At 37.7% G+C, this 22,039-nt stretch overlaps 1 protein-coding gene across 1 annotated transcript in view; it reads right to left on the bottom strand.

Annotated features, from left to right (window-relative positions):
- Positions 1-10,184, bottom strand: part of LOC105438539 (fibronectin-like) — a 30,444-nt gene extending 20,260 nt beyond the window's left edge. Inside the window, exons 1-3 of the mRNA XM_030990396.1 lie at positions 10,058-10,184; positions 3,582-3,882; positions 2,131-2,385 (exon numbers count right to left, since the gene is read on the bottom strand). Coding sequence (XP_030846256.1) covers positions 2,131-2,385; positions 3,582-3,882; positions 10,058-10,090 — 589 coding nt within the window. The 5' untranslated portion in view covers positions 10,091-10,184. The remainder of the gene's footprint in view (positions 1-2,130; positions 2,386-3,581; positions 3,883-10,057) is intronic.
- Between the last annotated feature and the right edge of the window lie 11,855 nt (positions 10,185-22,039).

Raw genomic sequence — 22,039 nt, 5'->3', positions numbered from 1 at the left:
TAATCAGTTCATTGGCTCTGCAAGATACATACATGATTAAAGTTTGGCTGGAATCCATCAATCGGTTCTTCAGATAATGCAATCACGAGCTGTTTTTGCATACATAATGAGCCGTGGCCTTTGAACTTTGACCTCGTGACCCCAAAATTTTATCAGTTCATCGGCTCTGCAAGATACATACATGACTAAAGTTTGGCAGGAATCCATCAATCGGTTCTTCAGATAACGCGATCACGAGCTGTTTTTGCATACATAATGAGCCCTGTGACCTTTGACCTTTGACCTCATGACCCCAAATCTAGTCAGTCTGCAAGATACATACATGACCAAAGTTTGGCAGGAATCCATCAATCGGTTCTTCAGATAACGCGATAAGAACGGGACGTACGGAAATACAGACGTACTGACGTACAACCCGAAAACATAATGCCCCCGGCTACTTCGTAACGGAGGCATAAAAAGAGTTCAACTCATTTTAACCTGACACAAGGCTAGCTACACTCATGAGAAAAAAAATTGACTTTGGTCTAACTTCCTCCATTGAAGCCCCAATGGAAATGACTTGTCTCCACTGAGGATAGCTGAGTTCTTGTTTCAGACCGCAACTGCCTTTAGAGTGCATGGTTTTGGCATTTATTCTTATTTATGATATTTCTAGTGCTCTTTTAGGACCTAAAATTGCTATGAAGGTAATTTTAGACCCCAAAATGTGTGAAACTTAGCCAATACCATCATACCAATTCAGCTCCACTTTCAAACTAGATGGAACTTCGACTGCACGCAGTCGAAAATGATGCCTCCGTCAAAGAGCGATTTCACAAACCAAAACAGAAGCTATTTTTCAAATTAAAGTTTAATAGTAATCCAGAGGTTCTAAGAATATCGTGATTACAAGCTTTTTGTCATATACATATATGACCCTTTAATCTTTGACCTCATGACTCTAAAATCTAATCAGTTCATTGACTTTGCAAGATACATACATGTCTTGAGTTTGATGGTAATTTGCCTATCGGTTCTAATAATAATAATGCCATCACAAGTCATTTTTGCATATATAATAAGCCCCAGGACCTTTGACTTTTGACCTCATGACCCCCAAATCTAATCAGTTCACTGGCTCAGCAAGATACATACATGTCCTGCGTTTGATGGCACTCTGTCCATCAGTTCTAATGATGTGATCACCAGATATTTATGCATCCCTGTGACATTTGACCTTTGACCTTTGACCTCATGACCCCCAAATCTAATCAATTCATTGGCTCTGAAAAATACATACATGACCAGAGTTTGGCAGGAATCCATCAATCGGTTCTTGAGATAATATCACAAGAACGAGACAGACGGACAGACGGACAACTCAAAAAACATAATGCCTCCGGCTAATTCGTAACGTAGGCATAAAAGATACAGTGACCATTGATTAATTAATTAATTAATAATAACAATACGCGGGCCGGCTGATTTTTAGTATTATAACCAACACCAAAAACCCATCAAAATGCCAACATTGGCATTGGCTTGAATGAAACATAAGGCGACATCTCGTTTTTTCAACAGCTGATTATCAAATTATCAAATTATCAATTAATTTTGTGGGGCACCATAAATATTAGAAATTGTTACATTTATGGATATTTCAGCCGTCTCTGAACCTTTTTTGATCAAACAAAGATGATTTTGTCATTTAAATTGTATGTTCCTTCAAATTTGACACTAAATTTTTCATTATCTCACAAAAAAAATTATTTTGTGTAGCGCAATCTGCAACAAAACTCAACTATCCCTTTAAGCATGGCTACCTGCCTAAGCTATATAGTCAAGATCGGGTCCACATGTGATATTGTCACCGAAACTGCAGTAAATTTTACCCCTGTTGATTGTAATTTGGAGGGGTGCTGAAAATGAGGTTTCAATTTGCTTTTGTGCAATACTACATGTGATAGGGAAATTCCTTTATGTTTTTATTCTACATTCATTCAGCTTTCCATTGACATAAAGTTTTTTTAAAAGGTGTTTAAACTCAACTTTTGCTGAGTTTCGACCTCGCATCAGGTGCAATTTTTAGTTGAATACAGACCGTGTCCTAACACAAATAGCACTGTATAAGTTAAAGACTACACCAACCTGTTCTATACCGAGATGAGTAAACAATTGCTTGTGTATTGGAGTCAGTCATTTGCAGTTCATACAGCAAACCCCCTTGAAGCCCAAGATAAAATATGGATGTTAAACTTGGGCCCATTGCACGCTGGGGTCCATTAAGTTGCGTGGACGCGTCCACTGTTCTTCCAGAGAGAATAGTGTTCACACCCGTAGCAGGGAACATCAGTTGGAAAAAGCTTGATCCTACATTTGCACTGCTCAGGCACAGTTGACAAGCTAGGATGACAAACAAAAACAAAAATATTGTAATTTCATCATTGTATATTAAACACTCTAAAAAGTTAAAAAAGGGTAATTCCTGTGGTCTACCTATTCTGCCGTGGTAAAAAATACATAATCACATCTATTGTAATTTCACCTATATTAAATTTAAGACACACCAACATGTTTCTAGAGTTGAGGTGCACTGACTTTTTAAATTTGAATACATCTTCCAAGATGGCTGCCAAGATATGGCTGACATGTTAACAATATAAAAGTAGTAGTGACCAATCATAAGTTCGCAAGAAGGAATTTAAAGTAACCAATGGAGGGAAAGAGAGTGTCAGGTGTTGAGTGAGTTAAAGGTTGGATTGTCATAACAGAGAGTGAGGTTGCCTTGGCAGGCAAGGTTGAATGGGTAAGAATGCATAAGGGCAGAACAAAGGAAGTATTACAGGGAGGCTTTACTACTTCAGCAAGAAGGGATTAGACCACCCAGTGAGCCATCGAGGTCACTGTGACAGGTGGCTATCTAATTAACTCAGCTCTCATTTAACATAAGAAAAAGAGGATCATGGGGGACCAACAGGCATCGATTTGGGAAGTTTTCTATATAGAGGGAGCAAGTAGCTACAAGTAGGACAGTGTGCCTTTAAGAATAGAGATGAAGGGGAAGGAATATAGGTCACGGCTGCCCCTATGACGACAGAGTATGCAAAGCTAAATGTAAATTAAAGAATTACTAATGAGTAAATCATAATCTTACACTAGGGGCGTTCACACCTACAGAAAAAAGTGAGATTTAAAAATCTATTTTTGCATCGCGATCCCATTCCCAGTAAGTCTTCTGATTTTTCAGGAAATTTGCGATAGTTTGCCGGGCGCTATGTGTATGTGAATGGTATTGAGAATCAAAAATTGATTGATTTACTCCCAGGATTCCAAGCAAACAACATCGTTGAGATTCATGCATGGGCAGTTTGGACGTTCTTGCCGCCGAGCGAGAATTCTCTGTGTCTTGTCGCCAAAAAGCATCTATCTTTGAATCGCGATCCAATTGCAATTCGCACTAAATTGACATGTGTGAACGGTCGCCAAAAAAAAAAGATCTTTGCATTGCAATCCAAATCGCACTAGGTAATTGTTATGTGTGATCAGCCTATTATGATCACAATGTCGATTTGATTGCTGTTCCGAAAATGGTAACTTACGTGGAATATTGATGCCAGTATTTTCAACTGGTGATCCCCCTTGGTCATCAGAGTTGACAGCCACAACGCTGAACGTGTAAGTGGTATCATCGTAGAGATGATCAATCTCATATGACCTATCTTCATTGGGGAGTAAGGATCTCTCATACACATCATTGGTGTTCGTATTTGTTATGGTCACATTGTAAAATTCTGGGGTGTTGCCAGTAGCTGGTGGATTCCAGGCCGCTGTGAACCCCCATTGCTGAATATTGTTGATGACAAGATTCTGAACACGTCCGGGTATTTGTGCAGTGGATAGCTGAAAGATATAAATTGAAAGAAAATATTACTCTTAAAACAAGAGCAATCCAAACTTTGTAATATGTTCATTTTTATGGATTCAAAGCAGGAAAATCATTTTTTTTAAAAAGATAAGTATTACAATAAAACTGACCGATAATAAAAGAGTTTATGAGTGTTTGAAATATGAGACCACTGAAGCTCAGCGAATCTCAAATTGGAAAGCATGTCAGTAGATTGTGACTTATTCACAGACAACAATCCCGTTTCTTGTGCACACAAATTATTATTTCTTTTCTCTTACATCGCCATTTCCCTTGGGGTACTATTCATAATATAATATGGATAACTAGATGGAACTTTGACTGCGCGCAGTCAAAAATGATGCCTCCGCCATAGAGCAATTTTACAAACCAAAACAGAAACAATTTTTAAATTCAAGTTTGATTGTAATCCATCTGTGGGTTTTAATGATAATGCATGCACAAGCTATTTTTGGCATACATAATGAGCCATGTGACCTTTGACCTTCGACCTGGTGACCCCAAAATATAATCAGTTCATTGGCTCTGCAAGATACATACATGACTTGAGTTTGATAGTAATCTGTCTATTTGATCTCATGATAATGCGATCACAAGCTATTGTTGGATACATAAAGACCCCTGTGACCTTTGACCTGGTGACCCCAAAATCGAATCATTTCATTGGCTCTGCAAGATACATACATGACCTGAGTTTGGCAGGAATCCATCAATCGGTTCTTGAGATAATGCGATCACAAGCTATTTTGCATACATAATGAGCCCTGTGACCTTTGACCTTCAACCTTGTGACCCCAAAATCTAATCAGTTCATTGGCTCTGCAAGATACATCCATGACTTAAGTTTGGCAGGAATCCATCAATCAGTTCTTGAGATAACGCGATCACGAGCCATTTTCGCATACATAATGAGCCCTGTGACCTTTGACCTTGGATCTCGTGACCCCAAAATCTGATCAGTTCATTGGCTCTGTGTTATACATACATGACTCAAGTTTGGCAGGAATCCATAAATCGGTTCTTGAGATAACGCGATCACGAGCCATTTTCGCATAAATAATGAGCCCCGTGACCTTTGACCTTGGATCTCGTGACCCCAAAATCTAATCAGTTCATTGGCTCTGTGAGATACATACATGACCCAAGTTTGGTGGGAATCAACCAATCGGTTCTTGAGATAACGCGATCACGAGAACGGGACGTACGGACAGACGTACGGACGTACGGACGGACGTATGGACGGACGGACAACCCAAAAACATAATGCCTCCGGCTACTTTGTAGCGGAGGCATAACAATAATAACATGTTATCATAGGCGCTCTCAAAAAAAACAAGACACTCCAAAGTCATACATTTTAAAGAAGAAATTTTATTTTAGTTAGTTTGTAAGTTGGAACAAAAGGAATAGTTGCTGGGCACTACATCACAGTTACAATATCGATTCAGAAAATTTAAATTCCCATACATACAGTGATTACAAAGTTGATAACTTTCTAATTTTTTGTCTGATTTCATTCAAACTTTCACCAGTGTTCTTCTCTGATTCTTCTGCTTCCTATTAGATTAGTCTGCTAACAAGGTTGGATTTCACTTTAACTGTAAAAGTCAATCTATCTCTTCAAGCTGTATTGGAAAAAACTCAATCAACTGTAACAAGCATACATTTGAATGCAGACTTGGTATTTTGACACCAAATATCCTGGTGTTTAAAAATGAAAACAAGGCAACAAAAATATAAGCGTTCATGATAATAATTTTGTTTACCTAGGGAAGCATCATCAGCATCAATGCTCTTCTTCCCGAGGGGCGAGGGCCCTTTTTATTAACAGTACTCTAGTAATTACTTGGTATCCATGAAGGAAAACCTTTACCCTGAGAAATAACTTTATTGACTCTAAAAGGTTCATTGTATTCTTTCCCATTAATCTACAAGATTTCTCATCAAAGTGTATGAGAGTGGTAAAGCATGATATACTTTGCATGATAATGTAGTTTCTCAGCACGACATGGGTATCCCCTTGTTCTTGATAACGTGAGTATACCTGGCTCCTCACCAATCTATCAACAGAACTGGATCCAGGCATATCAACTACCAGTATGTGAAGTCGTTTATCAAGTATATGTATTTAAATTTATGGATGCTGAAGTATTTCATTCACTCAAGGGGAGTGTTTTACAAAGACTAAGATCGACTTTAAATTGGACTTAACTATGGCAGGCTGTTCATGCCACCTCTTTGCTCTCTCCGTTTACTGGCAATGGTCTCCTGAGGGACGTACAAATTAGGGTCACACATCTACAGAATTCAGCTTTTATGATAGTCCATTATTGAAGGAAAAAATATTATCTAAAGATCATAATCGAGAGACCAATGGTGAGAGCAACCAGTGGCATGAATGCCCTGCCATATTTATGTCCATCTTAAAGTCGATCTTAGTTTTTGTAAAACACTCCCCTTGAGTGAATGAAATACTTCAGCATCCATAAATTTAAATGCATCTTAGGGTGTGTTTATGCTTAACTTTTTCTGGCCAGAATCAGGCATCTGTTATGCGTTTAGTTTAAAACACGGTTGCGTCCTTTCTCACTTTTGTAGAATCACCGAAAAACGGCGATCACGATCGCCGAACATAAACTCACAAAAAGATGTGTTTACAATTTGTAAACGCGTTTAAATGGGGTCAACGCACTGACCTCTAGTGGGTCTACGCATGGACCATGGTCTACAAAGCATGCGCATTTCAAGGTTGCGAATCCAGCTGCAAGGCCAATTAAGGCCACCCAGGGAGAATTGCCTGAAGGAGCCAGAGAAGTGAGCATAAACAGTACACCATGGAACTGCGATTACGATGAGCGTTTACGATGAGCGTTACAAATCGCTCATTCTGCCTTCAAAATTTAAGCTTAACCGCACTCAAAGCCTTCATGAAACATTCCCCAGGTTTGCCTCAGTAACTTTTCATTCAGAGCACTGAAAAAATGCATTAATAATAATTGCAAACATTTCTGCAAATTTGTTATCCCTTTTTGTCACATGATCACTTTTCATTTTGATAATACGATTTTTGTATAGGAAAATATTTTTTTTAATTATTGCATTGGCAACACACTGAGAAATTTAAAATCACTGTTTTTCTAACAATGGCATGTAACAAAAAATCAACATTAGGGGCATTTACACTGTCTTCCAAACACGCCAAAAAAATGCCAAACCGGAGCCTGATCGCGATGTTACCAAGGGCAACTATGCTTTACCGGTAGACATGCCAAGCCCGAAACATTCCAAAACGAAGTGTGATCTTTTGGCGTGTTTGGGAAGTATGAACACTCGCAGTTGTAATATCGCGATGTTAGGTCACATGACTTTAAGCGCGGAGCTAGCTGTCGTCCTTGAAAAAAAGGATAGAACGATGTAAACAAAGAATAACATAAGAGAAGGTGATAGAAGGAAGAAACAACAAATAACATAAGGAAACACAGAAAGAGGAAGTGATAGAATGATAAAAAAACAAAGAATAATATAAGAGAAGGTGATACAGAAGGAAGAAACAAAGAATAACATAAGGAAACACAGAAAGAGAAAGTGATAGAATGATAAAAAAAAAGAATAACATAAGAGAAGGTGATAGAAGGAATAAATAAAGAATAACATAAGGAAACACAGAAAGAGAAAGTGATAGAAGGAAGTGTTAAAGAATAACATAAGAGAAGGTGCTAGAAGGAAAAACAAAGAATAACATAAGGAAAGACAGAAAGAGGAAAGTTTTTGCATCGGAGTGCCGCGCATGCGCATTACCAACTAAAACACGCCAAAACATCACTGAGCTTTTCAGTCGGTGATGTTTCCACACAAGTGTAAACGGGTGCGCGAAACATCGCAACTTTTCAAAATGAGGTATTTGACAGTATAAATGCGCCTATAGCTGGTAACCACAAGGAGTGGGCCATAAATGCATTCTAAACCCCTACCAAAATGTCCAGTGTACTTTTCAATTAATTTTCATGACCCAAAACAACTTTATACCCAACTGAGTAGGAAGCGCTCCTCTTGTGGTAGTGCTTAAAGTGACTCGGTAACATTGCCTCAATTAATTTTCATGACCCAAAACAACTTTATACCCAACTGAGTAGGAAGCGCTCCTCTTGTGGTAGTGCTTAAAGTGACTCGGTAACATTGCCTCAGATTCTGAAACAAAATCTACCTCTATTTACCATATCAATCGTATCCGCAATCATAATTATAAACCTTAGTTCAGTCAGGAATCCCATGACTTTTACAAGCCGATCGCCTGTCGGATTATCAAGATATTTATATTTCTTTGTTTTCCTAACAGTTTTTATAATACTACAGTCTATATTCAGCAAAATGAGTATGGTAAAACCGGTCACTCACAGATTTTTACTTTTTTGAGGCACTTCATGATCATTTTTAAGCGCAATTTTTTCGGGCTTCAATATATTACACAATATATCACAGACACTGATAACACGTAGGGCCATGCATCTCAGATTGACATTGTCAAACGATGACCTTAAGGGGATGTCCACCCTGAAATTAAGTTGGTTTTAATAGAAGCAGGAGAATGAAAAAGCAGGCCATTAAAAGCTTGAGCAAAATTCAATTAAAAATGAAAAAAAATTATGAATTTTTGAAAGTGCAATTGATCCAACACATATTGGCAACTCTGTGCAAGCTTCCCTCCCATTTGCCCTAGCTACATACTAAAACAATTTAAAATCTATAATTTCCCTCAAGAGAATGTTCAATCATGCACTCACCCTAAATATTATTACTGCAAATGTGTTTTTAAACAACCCCTCCATGAAACAAATCTATTCAGTCATAAATAACTAGGAAAATGGGGTAAGGTCACCTTTTTTTAGGTCAGCCATTGGCATAAAACTCAAAAGAGGGGGGGGGGGGTTTCCCCAAAAACATACACATAAAAAAAACTCAAGGGGTCTTGGTTTAAGCCCAAACCCCTCCCCTCCCCCCCCCCCCCCCACCCCTGCGTATGCGCCTGAGTGGATCTATTAAGTATCGAGTCTAGACTCAAATGAGAATTATTTAGAATTGTTAAGTACAAGGTTTTTTTGTCTATTCGTGTTCTAGATGGGTTAAGAGGTAGATTCAGCTTGGTTGCCATCTTGCCAACCTTGGGCAACTTTTATAAGCCTAATTTGCATAATCATTATGATATGTGCAACATGTAAGGCCAAATTAAAAAAAAAACATGTTAAGCGTCCTGTTTTTTGGAAAAATAGGAAGGAGGAGGAGGCCCTTTTTTTTTCTTTCAAAATGGCCGCTCGGTACATTTTCCCTGTCAGTCGGGCTATTTTTCAATTTTCTGATTTTTAAATCAGAAATAGATCCATTTTAGCAATGTTTTTCATGTTTTTTTTCTTTAAAAAAAAATTTCAAAAAAATTATTCAACATAATATTTTAAAAAAAAGAAGAAAAAAAAAAGAAGGAAAAAAAATAGGAGGCGGCCCCCAAAAAGGAAGTGGGCAGGGACGCTAAACATGTATATTTTATTACATGGCCTAATATGTTGCTCATCTTAATCCGGGAACCCTATAAACATGGGTAATATTTTTCAAGGGTTTTCTATGACAATTAAGGACACCGGTTCTTATTTTTAAGTAATGCAATTGTCATAAATGAATTCTTTTTCATAGAAAACCTTTGAAAAGTATTACGATAAGCAACATTGCACATATCTTGATTTGATGATTATGCAAATAAGGCATATGTAAAAAAGTTGCCCAAGTTTGACAAGATGGCAACCAAGCTGAATTTACCTCTTAAACTATCTAGAACATGAATCAACAAAAAACCTTGTACGTACAACTTGTCCATCATGTACATGGTGTATGTTACCGTATATACTTTGCACACCCCACAGGGGTGCAGGCGCCGCGATATATCTACTGGTAGCGGAGCACTCCAGCAAAGCTAGAGATTCCATGCTAATGCGTAGCGTAGCGGAGTACGGTAGAGAGAGCGTGCACGGCCCAATGAAGCTACAGGTGCAGGTGGATGCTTTGACTCAATAAACCGTTTGACGGAGTGCATCGTAAATGTTAGATCATTCACATCATTTAAATAAAACGTGGCCAATTATAAAAGAAAACATGGAGACATACCAAAGTGAAACTTTGTTTCGATGCTCCTTTCATTTGCTTCGATTGCTTGAGATAAATCGTAGACCTTCCACCATGGCCATAAATGGAACATTATTCGCCGATCGCACGTTTCATCATCAAAAGGTCTGTCGTCTGCAAATGAAATGTCTTATTCGAAATCAACGTTGAGGGCATACAGCCCCCGAATATTGTCACTATCTGAAATATCAGTTCAATGTCCCCAAACTCGATCACTGCTACAGGAAATCTCAGACTTTTGATCTAACAAAAAAAGTTGTTTATAAATCAAATACGGAAAAGAGAATACGATAAAATTCGTGTCTATATGTTTCTGCGTTTTCAAAAATGTTATCTACGAAACAAGGAATCCTGTTTTCTGGTGGTCGATGCTACTATGGATAATGCCATTAATGGAACTGCAAGACGTCCCACCTCTCCCCCTGGCTGCCAGCAATTATGCTGATCATTGAAAACGACGTTAGAAAGCAAGCAATTAGCTTACTTGTCGTTATAATGCTACCATTAATGACTATTTTTTTTTTTTTTTTTTTTTTTTTTTTTTTTTTGCTGTTTTGGCTTGAAAAGGGTCCCAATTGGCCAAAAATAATGGGGTTCAAATTTTCAGACCCCTCCTTCATTTCCTGGGGGGTCCCTATTGGGCTCCAAAATGGCTTATATAAAGCGCATTAGGGAAATTTGGTGTCTTCGGGAAAATTTGAACCCCATCAATTTCTGATAGCTTGGACCCCAATGAATCCATGCAAAAAATGCAAAAAAAATCAACTTTAGCGCAAAAGTCCTACGGGAGCTGTTTCAGTTACATACCGTACCACATATAACTCCAGCTTTAACTTTGTAAAAATAGGCCTGTACGGCAAAGCTCAGTGACCGTATTTTTAAAGTTACGCAAAAGTTTCGGATTATACCCCATTATAAAAACACACCAAACTGCATGATGAATCACTATTCCAATCGTAATGTAGCTAGTACACAGCGTTTCAATAAATATGGGTTTGAGGCCGATATACTATATTTGCTTTACAATGGTTTGTGCATTTACATCATGAATATTCTTACAAATGATTTCTTTGGATCCCCTGGAGCACATCCTTGCATTGATTGCCATGTATGTTTGTGTGTGTGTGCGTGTGTGTGTGTTCGTTCGTTATGTCTTGTTCTTTATCGTGGGTAATATCTCACTGAGCGGCGAATGTTTGCGAACGTAGCGAATTTGAGGTTTCGCCATTGTTCGTAAAAGGTTGCAAGAAAGTTCGCAAACAGTTTTTCTTCTCGCAAAGAAATCTTGGACATTCAAAAAGACAAACCCTGTTTTCACCAACATTCGTCAGAAAAGTTGGCGAATCCAAATCCCCAGTGAAATACCCCCTTTAGGGAAAGGCCTATATGCATATATTTTGTCTTATAAAGAGAGGGGTAAAATATTCCTGAGCTGCCAAATATAGTTTCACTTGAGTCATGCAGTCACTTGGGTACCTTTTTTGTGTGTAAAAGAGGGATTACCGCTTGATGTTCTCAATATGATAAATATAGTTGTGTGTTTTTTTTGCTCTTTCTTTCTTTGTTCATTATTCATTTCTTTCTTCCTTTATATTAAAGATATTATTTGTAATGAAAAGGGATAGTAAATATGTGTGATTTAATTCCATCGTTATCTCACACACCCTGTTGCATATAACATGCAGCATATATGCCTATAGAAAATGTAATATAATAGGCCTATATAAAAGTTTATTCTGAAAAGTTTGTACACACAGTACTTTTATAGTTCTTCTGCCTTGGAAATCCGTCCATGAACAGTTACTTCTTGCTTTTTTTAAAGAGATTTTGCAGGCCCCCCCCCAAAAAAAAACACGGCATTTAAAGAACAATACTAATTTAGAACTTCCCCCCAAATAACAGGGCTTGAAAATGGCTTTTAATGGGGAAAAAACGACCATTAGTTGTCGAATCGACTGAAGTGAATGCAATCACCTAAGTTAAAGTCTGATTTTCAGACCTTTTTCCTGAATGTTCGTACGTTTTGTGTTGCACACAGATTTAATTTTGGCCATTGCAAGTAGTGTGTTATTGATGTAGACAAATGCTTATGGATCTGTTACAGCTCATTGTATATATGTTAATACCAAATAAAACAATATGTCAGTCAGTCACTCAATAGTGTCTGACAGTGAAGTCTAAAAGGTACACGGGTTTCCCCTGCGTAATTTGAATACTAAGACACTGCTAATGTGTTGTTTTTTTAAATTTAAAAAGGACATTGCTAATGTTTAAATTTCACAGAAAGGACATGACATATTCATAATTCCTGCAAAGTTCTACAGAATGTTATGTTGGCTCTGGCGCGTACGCAGGGGGGGGGGGGGTTAAACCCCCGGCCTTAAGTTTTGTTTTTATGTGTATTATGTGTGTATTTTTGAGCTAAATCCCCCCCCCCCTTTTGTGCCTTTTTTTTTAAATAAAAATAATACAAATTAAAAAAAGATTATGCCAATGGCTGACCTAAAAAAAAAAAGGTGACATTCCCCCTCCCCCCTACGGAGCAAAACGTCAAATTTTCAAATTTCGAGACCCCAAAAAAGAAAAAAAAAGTGTCCTCTTACCCCCCCCCCCCACCCCCCCCCCCCCCCCCCCCCTCTCCCCGAACGGCAACAAATTGGTCGATAAAGAGTCGGATTGGCGTTGTGACAGGTATATCGAATTCCATCCTTTCATGTTTACCGTTCATATTTTCTCTTGTACAGAATCACAATTGCCATACAGACACTACGGGCAGGTTTTGTACTTTTAATTAGGATTTATAGAACGAACATGATATGTAAAAGAAGTTTGAATCATTCAAAGATAGTCATCAGTGTTTACACTGTAGTGAAGAGGAATTGACTAGTGTTGTAGATAGTTATGACAATCTTTTAAAGGACAATCCAATCCCTGTAATATTTTGCATGAAAGCAGAAGAACATGATACACAGAACGGCGAAAGTTTGAAGCAAATCGAACCAATAATTACATAATTATGAATGTTTGAAATATAGGATCACTACGTCTATGTCAATCTCAAATTGGCAGTTCGATCAGCTGATTGTGACGTAGTCGCGGATAGCTCTCACGTTTGTCATGGACAAAAATCATGATATCATTGATTTCTGTTTTTTCACATAAGTGCCTTCGCCGTTAGGGTACTACTCAAAATATATTATGGATAGCAAAATTATCATAGGTCTTTTAAAGAGAACGGACCCTCTTAAGTTACACATTTGTGACAAATTAAAATATAATGTTAATCTATGTGTTGGAACAAGTGGGAAATTTGTCTGCAGCTGCATTACAAAAACATCACAGATTCAGCAATTTGAAAAGCCTATACCATTAAACTTTTTAAAAAGTCACAACTTTTTTCATTTTGGTGCAATTAAACTGTCACCATTTCACTTTCCTCTAGAGTAATTTGCTATCAAGGTTGGATTTCCTTCTAATATTACACGGGAAAGGATATTTGTATCTTTATTATATAGAGACATTACACATTTGTGTGATACTTCATATGGAATAATATTAAAGGGTTAACCATGATATGGAAACGAAGTTTTAATTTATTCAGAGAGTCATGACAATTTATTTAAATATCACGTTAAAAGTAACTTAAGATTGTACAGCTATAGATGATAACAACATTTTGCGTATTATATCGAGGTGGCCGTTTTATTATTTCATGCAATCATTCCAACTACTTGAATGTGATTTGGAAAAAAGATTAGGGATTATTAATTAGATAGTCTTTACAATTCTTCACTATATTCTAAAAGAAGAACATGTGAATACTAACATTAAAAACATTTTGAATAGAATTATGGAATTTAATATAAGCATTACATATAGTGTGAAAAATAGATCTGTATTGCCTTAGATTGCTATAGAAACGTTTGGATATGGAAACGTATTATAAATCCTGAATATTATTGTTTGATTGTTCGATTGATTGTATTTCTGCGTTCAAATAACAAATAGCCTACATGGTTATACATTTTTACATAAATATTACTTACATAGCAATTTCTGTATATTAATGTTATAAAATAACCATAATACAACGCATACAAACAAGTATAACGGATATTTGTATAATTTTTTCATTGAATTAAAGAGATAAATTTTTAGAACGCAGGAGACTGCCATCGTGAGCGGTAAGGCTAAAAATGGATGGCGGCCTCGTGAATTTTTTTTTAAATTAGCAACAAAACTCTCTCGGTAAAACCTAGCGATCAAGCGGGTGCAGTGCAATTACAGGTGCGGGTGCAGCATACGGCAGGTGAGTAAAAGGAATAATAAATCATGGTTTCAGACAAAGCTATTATACTAATTTAGAGCGTTTGGCACAAATGATTGTATTATTTTTCGTTTAGGTGTGGCTTTCAAAAAATAGAGGGTTGAACATTACTGAGAAGGTTAAGAACATTGAGAAAATTAAGTTTAACTCGGTCATTACAATCTTTTGAATATGCTATATAGGCGGAGTCGTTAAAAAACTTTGTGAGTATCATGAATACCAGTTGTATTGTTCAGACAATCATGACATGTTTTTTAATATGATAAAGGCAACTTACCGACAAGAGACAGGTCAAGAGGAAGACTGATACCAGTGAATCCATATTGGTAGGTTGCACCCCACAAGGGGGTAAACTTACACCCCAAGTTCACGTAAAGTTATAAAGCGGGGTGTGGCGGACTTGAAAAGAGGTGTGAATTTGCACTCCGACAACTCTCCTGCCGGGAATCGAACGCTCCAAACTTTCCAATTATGGCCAAAGATTTTGAAAATTGTACTAAAAAGTATAATATCACCTTTCTTGTGTAACAATTTAAATGAAATAAAAGTTTGAGAAGTTTGTACTTCTGCTTCAGAGCGGCACGCCAAAAAGTTAGCATGCACGCACCGTATTGCGCGCACAACCGTATGCAATATGGAGTGCTGTGTTGGTAATCGTATCCAACATATTCATATCAATTATGTTACATTGTGGAATGGTTATGTTTTCCTAACTTGCAGATTCTTGATTCACGGTTCACGGTTCACAAAAGGAAGAGATCACAAAGCAGTATGACTAGAACGGCGATGACCTCCAGCTGATATGCTTATCAGTGCGTATAACAAACAAAAATACAACAAAATTATATAAATTCGATATGAAATAGCATCTCCAAGGATATTGTGGGATCTTGCTAGCCACCAGCCTAGCGGTCTTTGTAGAACTGTTGATACATTATGGAATGCTTATGTTTTCCTAACTTGCTGATTCTTGATTCACGATTCACAATTCGCTTTTTGTTCTCATTCCTTGAATAAACATGCACTAAAACCACACAGATGTTTGATATAAGATATGTTAGAGTAACTGTGTGACAAAGATACACATATCTGTTTGATCATGTCATATTTTATGCATTCTACAACAAACAGATCACAGGACCTGTATAAAAAGGTAAGTTTGTTTAGCATATAGACAGTATAGACACTTGGTTGTTTCAATAGTGGGCACCCATAGATGTGTCAGAAAAGGGCATTGATAATAATCTGATCAGCTCTCTGCCTCCAAGAAAAGGATGTCAGTGTTCTATATTGTACAATTAAGAAACTACATGTACGCTTAACAGGAAGATTGAATAATATTGCTTCCAGAACAACATTAAAGGAAACCTCAACCCAAAGAATAAGTGTAGACATTCGGAAAAAAATCAGACATATTCATGCCTTTTGATGTACACTATTTCTTACAAAATACACAAGAGATATATGAATGAAGATACTCTTGGCATGATGTGTTGCCTTTTAGCATGGCATCGGGCGCAGCCATTTTCTTGAAAATGTCACGTACCAGTTGAAGTTGTACATGTATCATGCACCAATCTTTAGTTGGAAAGACTTTTTTAATCAATAACAAAAACCTTTGAATAAGGCAAATCATAGCTGAGAAGTTAAACATTATATTTGGTAAAAAATATATAACAGGGGAACATGTAACAAATTCATTTAGAAATATTAAAATATAACAGTTGACAAATCTATTTCATTTATAAGAAAACCTTCATCCTAGAAGAACACCAAATTATTGATGCTATTTGCGTTCTGGAAATTGTAGTACAACAGATAATAGCAGGTGAATGAAATGCTTGATCACCACCATGGGTGTCGATCCCGGGGGGGGGGAGGGGATGGGGGGATATATCCCCCCCCCCCCCCCAAATATTTCAGGTGGGGGGATGGTCTGTACAATCATCTGTCGTCTGTCCATCGAATAATGCATGTGTTGTGCACAATGTACTAGTAACTGATCTTTATGTAGATCTGAGGGTCTATTAGGGACTTTTAGATTTGCAAATCTAAAAGTCCCTAATACCAATAGCTGTACGGGTACCTTGCGTCGGGTGCCACCTACACGTTCGCTGCTTAACATGTATTGTGCGAAATCATGGACGCAAATCGGAATGCTTTTGACGAAGCCCTCGATAATGTATTCATAATTCCAGACTCGAAAGAGTCCCACGGATGATTTCAATACACCATATCATACATACATACCAGGGGCGGCGATTTCTTTTCATGACGGGGGGGGGGGGCGAAATGTGAGGGACGAGGGAACAGTGGCGTATGAGCAAAAACGTTTGGGGGGCAGAAAAAATCCGCATCACCACCACTCTTACATGTTACGCAGACCCTGGGAACGTTTTTCAAAGTGGGGGGGGGGGGGCTAAAGTATTTACGATCAGGTAGAGCAAAGCAAAGCAAAGTGTAGTCCAGAATCTGGCCTATTTAATTTTGATCTCCACCACACCAACGCTATACCTCTTCCTACCAGCCTCTGATGGCGTGATCATTATTCTAGTGAGCATAATTATGAGTTCGTTGATAACGCCATCTTCGACGGCTTGAATCAAGTGTAGGGAAATTATAAAGGACCGTGCAGATTCTGGACTAAGCAAAGTGGAGCGGAGGGGAGCAGGTGTCACGGGGCGGAGCCTCATGAAGCTCAGGAGTTGTAGGCATTTATTAAGGTCAGATGAGCATCCAGGGGCCGCCTTGGGGTCCTTGGTGGGGTCCAGGGGGCAGAGCCTCCGGAAGGTCAGGGGAAAATCATGCCATTTCAACAACATTTGTAAATCACTGGTATCGCATTTGAAATAAACCACGTTTGAATTTCATTTGGGGGGAGCCCCATCAGTACGCAAGTGCGAGGGAGCATAGTGAATGAGAGGGGTGAAGGTGACGGAAGTGACTACCCCTCACAGGTTTTTGAAGTTTTGTTGTATTAAAAAATTACACTCCTTAGCAAAACTATAGTATAAAAACAAGCAATATATTTTTTCACATCTCAACTTTCTCGGTATTTACTTGTACAAATTGAATGATATAATGCGAGGGAGCGTAGCTAACGAGTGAGAAGATGTTTGCATTTTTATTTGTCTGCACTCTTGGGCCCTCCATAGTCTAAAAGTGTGTTGCAGGGGGGGGGGGGGTAATCCCCCCTAAACAAATTGAGGGGAGATGTGTACCCCCGTCCCCCCCCCCCCCCCCTGTGATCGCCGCCCCTGATACATACATAACCTCATTGTATACTTTCATATACTACGCTAGAAATACCCGCCCCGGTGTCACAAGTGGGACCCGCCACCAGAGCATTGTTCAATGAAACCGTCGTAAGTTCAAGTTTACCAACATCCCATTTAAACTTGTATTACATTTGATGGGTTGTCAGCGGTCCTGAACTCATGACAGTTTCGTGAAACGCTGCCCAGAACGATAATAGATCAAAAACAATCCAAGAAGCCATTAATATGGCTACTTGTCGACCAGCTTCGTGTCGATTTGGAAGTGTGACAGAGACGTTACTTATACACAGACAACCCAAGGAAAAATGTTTGTTTAATAATACTTCTCTCTCCCTCTCTCTCTCTATGCATATAACTTGTCAAACTATTTACCTCAGCCCCCTCGATCTCTCCATGTGAAAAAGTTTGTTTGATATGGAACGACTGTAATATAATATTTGACTTTATATCCATACCTAATCTAAGTTGGGAAGAGAATTTTTTTTGGAATAACATTAATTGATCAAGGAAAGGTGATTTTGGTAAATCACTCTTTAATTCTTGTGAAGTAGGCCTATTTGATTTTCACGGAAAGAGAACGGAGTTAATCTATAGCCATGGATATTAAACGCAGTTTCAAAGAAGATGAATTGTAGGAAAAGAATTTGTCCCCTTGTGGGAAATCTTGCCGACTCCCCCACAACTTAGAGTCACACTTATGAAAATTTACTTTGGTGACAAGCCGATATATTTCACAAGGAAACCTTTTCAGCCCCTCCCCCCCCCCCCCGTAAATAAATATTAATATCTAAGTCGTCATCATATAGGCGTGGGGTTGGAGGGGGCTTGGGATATTTCGTAATTCAAAATCAAATTCAAATTCAAATTCAAATTTCTTTGATCTAAATTCTCTTTTCTTTGTGGTATAACATTGAATAACTAATTTCAAAATTATAGAGATGACAATAACCAGGAATGATAAAAATTAACCTACTGCTGCATGTCTCTTCTGGAATATAAAACAGGGATAAGAATAAGTTATTTTATTCGTAATACTTAAAAAAAAAAAAAATAATAATTCTTTCTTTTTTCTATTCAAATAAGAAGGAAAAGGAAAGAAAAAGAGATATACGACGTCGACATGACAGTAACACAATGGTTTATGATGACCAAACTCTCATACGAGATGACCTTGAAAACCAGACCCTATTCCAAACACGTGGGAGACAGTGAGCATGGGATGACAATACATAATGCTTATTTTACAATGATATAAATTCCATCAAGATTAATAATATGTTTATTTTTTCAACTAAAAAAACAATATATTCCTGTTCATAATGTGTATGATGAATTAACAGGTGTTATGTATATCATGATTCGTTTGTTCTGTAATTAAACGTTTATTTTATTTTTGATAATCCCCCCCCCCCCCCCCCCCCCCCCCCCCCCACTCAGAGGTCGGAATGACCGCATGCGTGTTGCCAAAATGTCCGGTAAAGGGGTACTTTTCGTGCGACAAAGTCCGGCCCGAGAATTGTAAAAAAAGGGGTGTATTTGACTTTTCACCCAGAGATTTCTTTAAAAAGGGGGTGTTTTTCTTTTTTTTCTCTCATCTCTTTGGACTCCTGAGAAATTATTCCGAATTTAGGGGGGTAAAATGAGCATTTTTCCTGATTTAGGAGGGTCTCCAAGGCAGGAAAAGCCCGTGAAAAGCCCGCGAAAGGGGGGTTCGGAAATGTTGGCAGTCCTCAGATAGGGAGTGCTTTCAAAAATTGGGTACGAGCATATGCGTACTCTAAATAACACTGAGTGGGGGGGGGGGGGGGGGGGGGGCCGGGATGATAATGCACAAATTTTATTTTAACTTCATTTCTTAATTGTGTCCATATGGGATAATTGTTCATATGCACATGAACAATCTTGCTTCAACATATGAACATAGGAACAACATATAAATGACATTCATAGGGCCCTGTTTTAGTATACATTTTATATAATATACATGACCATGATTAATATACATTTAAATACTGTTTCTTCTTCTTCTTCTTCTTCTTCTTCTTCTTCTTCTTCTTCTTCTTCTCTCTTTCTTCTTACATACCCTCCATTTCCTTTTATTCTTATATGCTCTAATCTGTAGGTATTTTGTGTTAAATTTTTGTTTCTTAATATGGTATAACAGTAGGGATACAACAGTAAAGTAAGTATACTGAAACAATATATTATCTATCTTGTTTCATGACAACTCACGTCAGCCTTACTCTTCGTTTGTTTTGTTCTCTTTATTACATTTTCTTTTTTATTTTGGTATGGCTATTTAAAGTAATTCTTTATATTTCGTGTGTGAAACCTTTACACCTGTATACATGGACTTAAATAACTATTACATGTATTTTCTGTGTTTGTTTTGAATTTATCATGTCTCGAATTAATTAATGTTTAACTTTTTCTGACCCTGCATGCATATTTTTACATATTTTTCCAGTGCTTGTTCTGTATTTATATAGAATAATAGAATATAATAATAATAATCTGTTTTTAAAGTCCAATCCAAAATTTATTAAGCTAAACCGAAAATGGAAATTCTTTTTTGCCCAATTGATCGTGAGCCCGGCAGCCACTGAGCAGCGCCATATCGACGTTGCTCTATCCCTTATTGTTGAACGCCAAACAAGGTAGCAGCAACTCCCATCTTATATCACGACCCCTTGTTGCTACGAGGGCTAGATATCCCATCCCAAAATAAAAATAAGAACAGATTTCTCACGGCCCCTTCTTCTTGTTGATGAATAGCGATTCTTATGAATAATGACCCTCAATGTGCATTATGAATAGCGACCCTCATCTCATAATATGAATAGCTGTCCTTATGAATAACGGTCCTTATTTATTGTGGATAGTGACCCTCTTCTCCTATTATGAATAACGCGGTCTTTATTAATAGCGCCCAGACCCCACAAATGTTGCCTTTCTTTCCTCTCACTCACTCACTCACTCTGCCTCTCTCTCTCGGCTCTCTCTCTCTCTCTTTCTTTCTCTCTCTCTCTGTCTCTTTCTCTCTCTCTCTATATATATATATATATAATTTTAATGGAGGAGCTCGCGCCTTTGAATGTTTTTTTAAACAGATATATGGTGCCATACAAATGCTGTGAATCATCATCATCATCATATATATCGCCATCTCTCTCTCTCTCTCCCTGTATATCTTTATATATACGTCTAAATACATGCCTCCATCTCTATTTCTCTCTCCCTGCAAGGTTTTCATTGTTTCGCTCAGGTGACCATGGCTACATGCGCATTTTCTTTGTGTACTATTTCTTTGCTTATTCATTTCATGCTTATTCATACATACCCAACCAGACAATCAAATAAATACCATTTATGTAATCCTAAAACAACAATGGCTATGAAATCTATAAGACATTCTGGTCCGGATATTTGGAACTCACTGTCCGTTGACATCCGTAACTTGAAGTCAGTATATACTTTCAAGAAAAGTGTGAAATCAATTTTATTGAGCAAATATTGACAAATCTCTTAAATTAACACATGATATCATATATGTTTGTCAGCATTTCCTTGATATAGCAGGAAAATCCCCCTCCCATGCACCCTCTATCCCATTTTTTTTTTTTTTTGGTTGCAAGTCACTGTTTATTTTTTGTTATTTTCTCCCAATTATGTTCTGTAATTTACTTTACTTTACAATCGTTATGATTTTAAATGTTTCTGGGCTGCAAGCGTATCAAGCTGTCACGCTTAGGCTGTAGCCCTTCTGTATCATCACCTCTTCGAGCGTATGTATCTATGATTTACTGAATGTGGAAATGTAATTTAACTTATGTTTTATACTCATGTAAAGACATTGTCACATTATTGTTATAACCTATGATGATTCAGTAACCAATAAATATTTCAACTATATTTCAACTATTTGTTTACACGTCATTCTAATGTTATGGTGTCAGTGAACAAAACTTGTCTAACGTCTTTCTTTATTGCTATAGAAGTCAGTTACAATATTTCTTTGTGGGAAAGAACCATCTCAAGTCAGACAGGAAATGTTAAAAGGAATGAAAATTGGGTCCTAAGGATGCAAAGTTTGGGTTGGGTCCTACTCCTAGCTGACTCATATTATAATAGTAAACACGCTCAGCTCCCTGAGTATTATTCCGTCGGAGAGGACGTAAAGCTGTCGGTCCTCTGGTTACTTACTAACAAGCATTTATGCTTTCTTAGCAGTCAGGTAAAATAACCAACACCACCATAGTCTGGGCAGGCACCAGTATACAAGCCAACACACGCACATCCAATCACATTAACGCTGGCATCGGGTACCTATTTAACACCTCGATCGGTGAAGAATGGCAA

The sequence above is a fragment of the Strongylocentrotus purpuratus genome, unplaced genomic scaffold (genome assembly GCF_000002235.5).
Source record: "Strongylocentrotus purpuratus isolate Spur 01 unplaced genomic scaffold, Spur_5.0 spur5_contig_844, whole genome shotgun sequence".
NCBI lineage: Eukaryota > Metazoa > Echinodermata > Echinoidea > Camarodonta > Strongylocentrotidae > Strongylocentrotus > Strongylocentrotus purpuratus.
The sequence above is the reverse complement of the archived record's forward strand: the minus strand, read 5'-3'. Positions and strand labels throughout refer to the sequence as shown.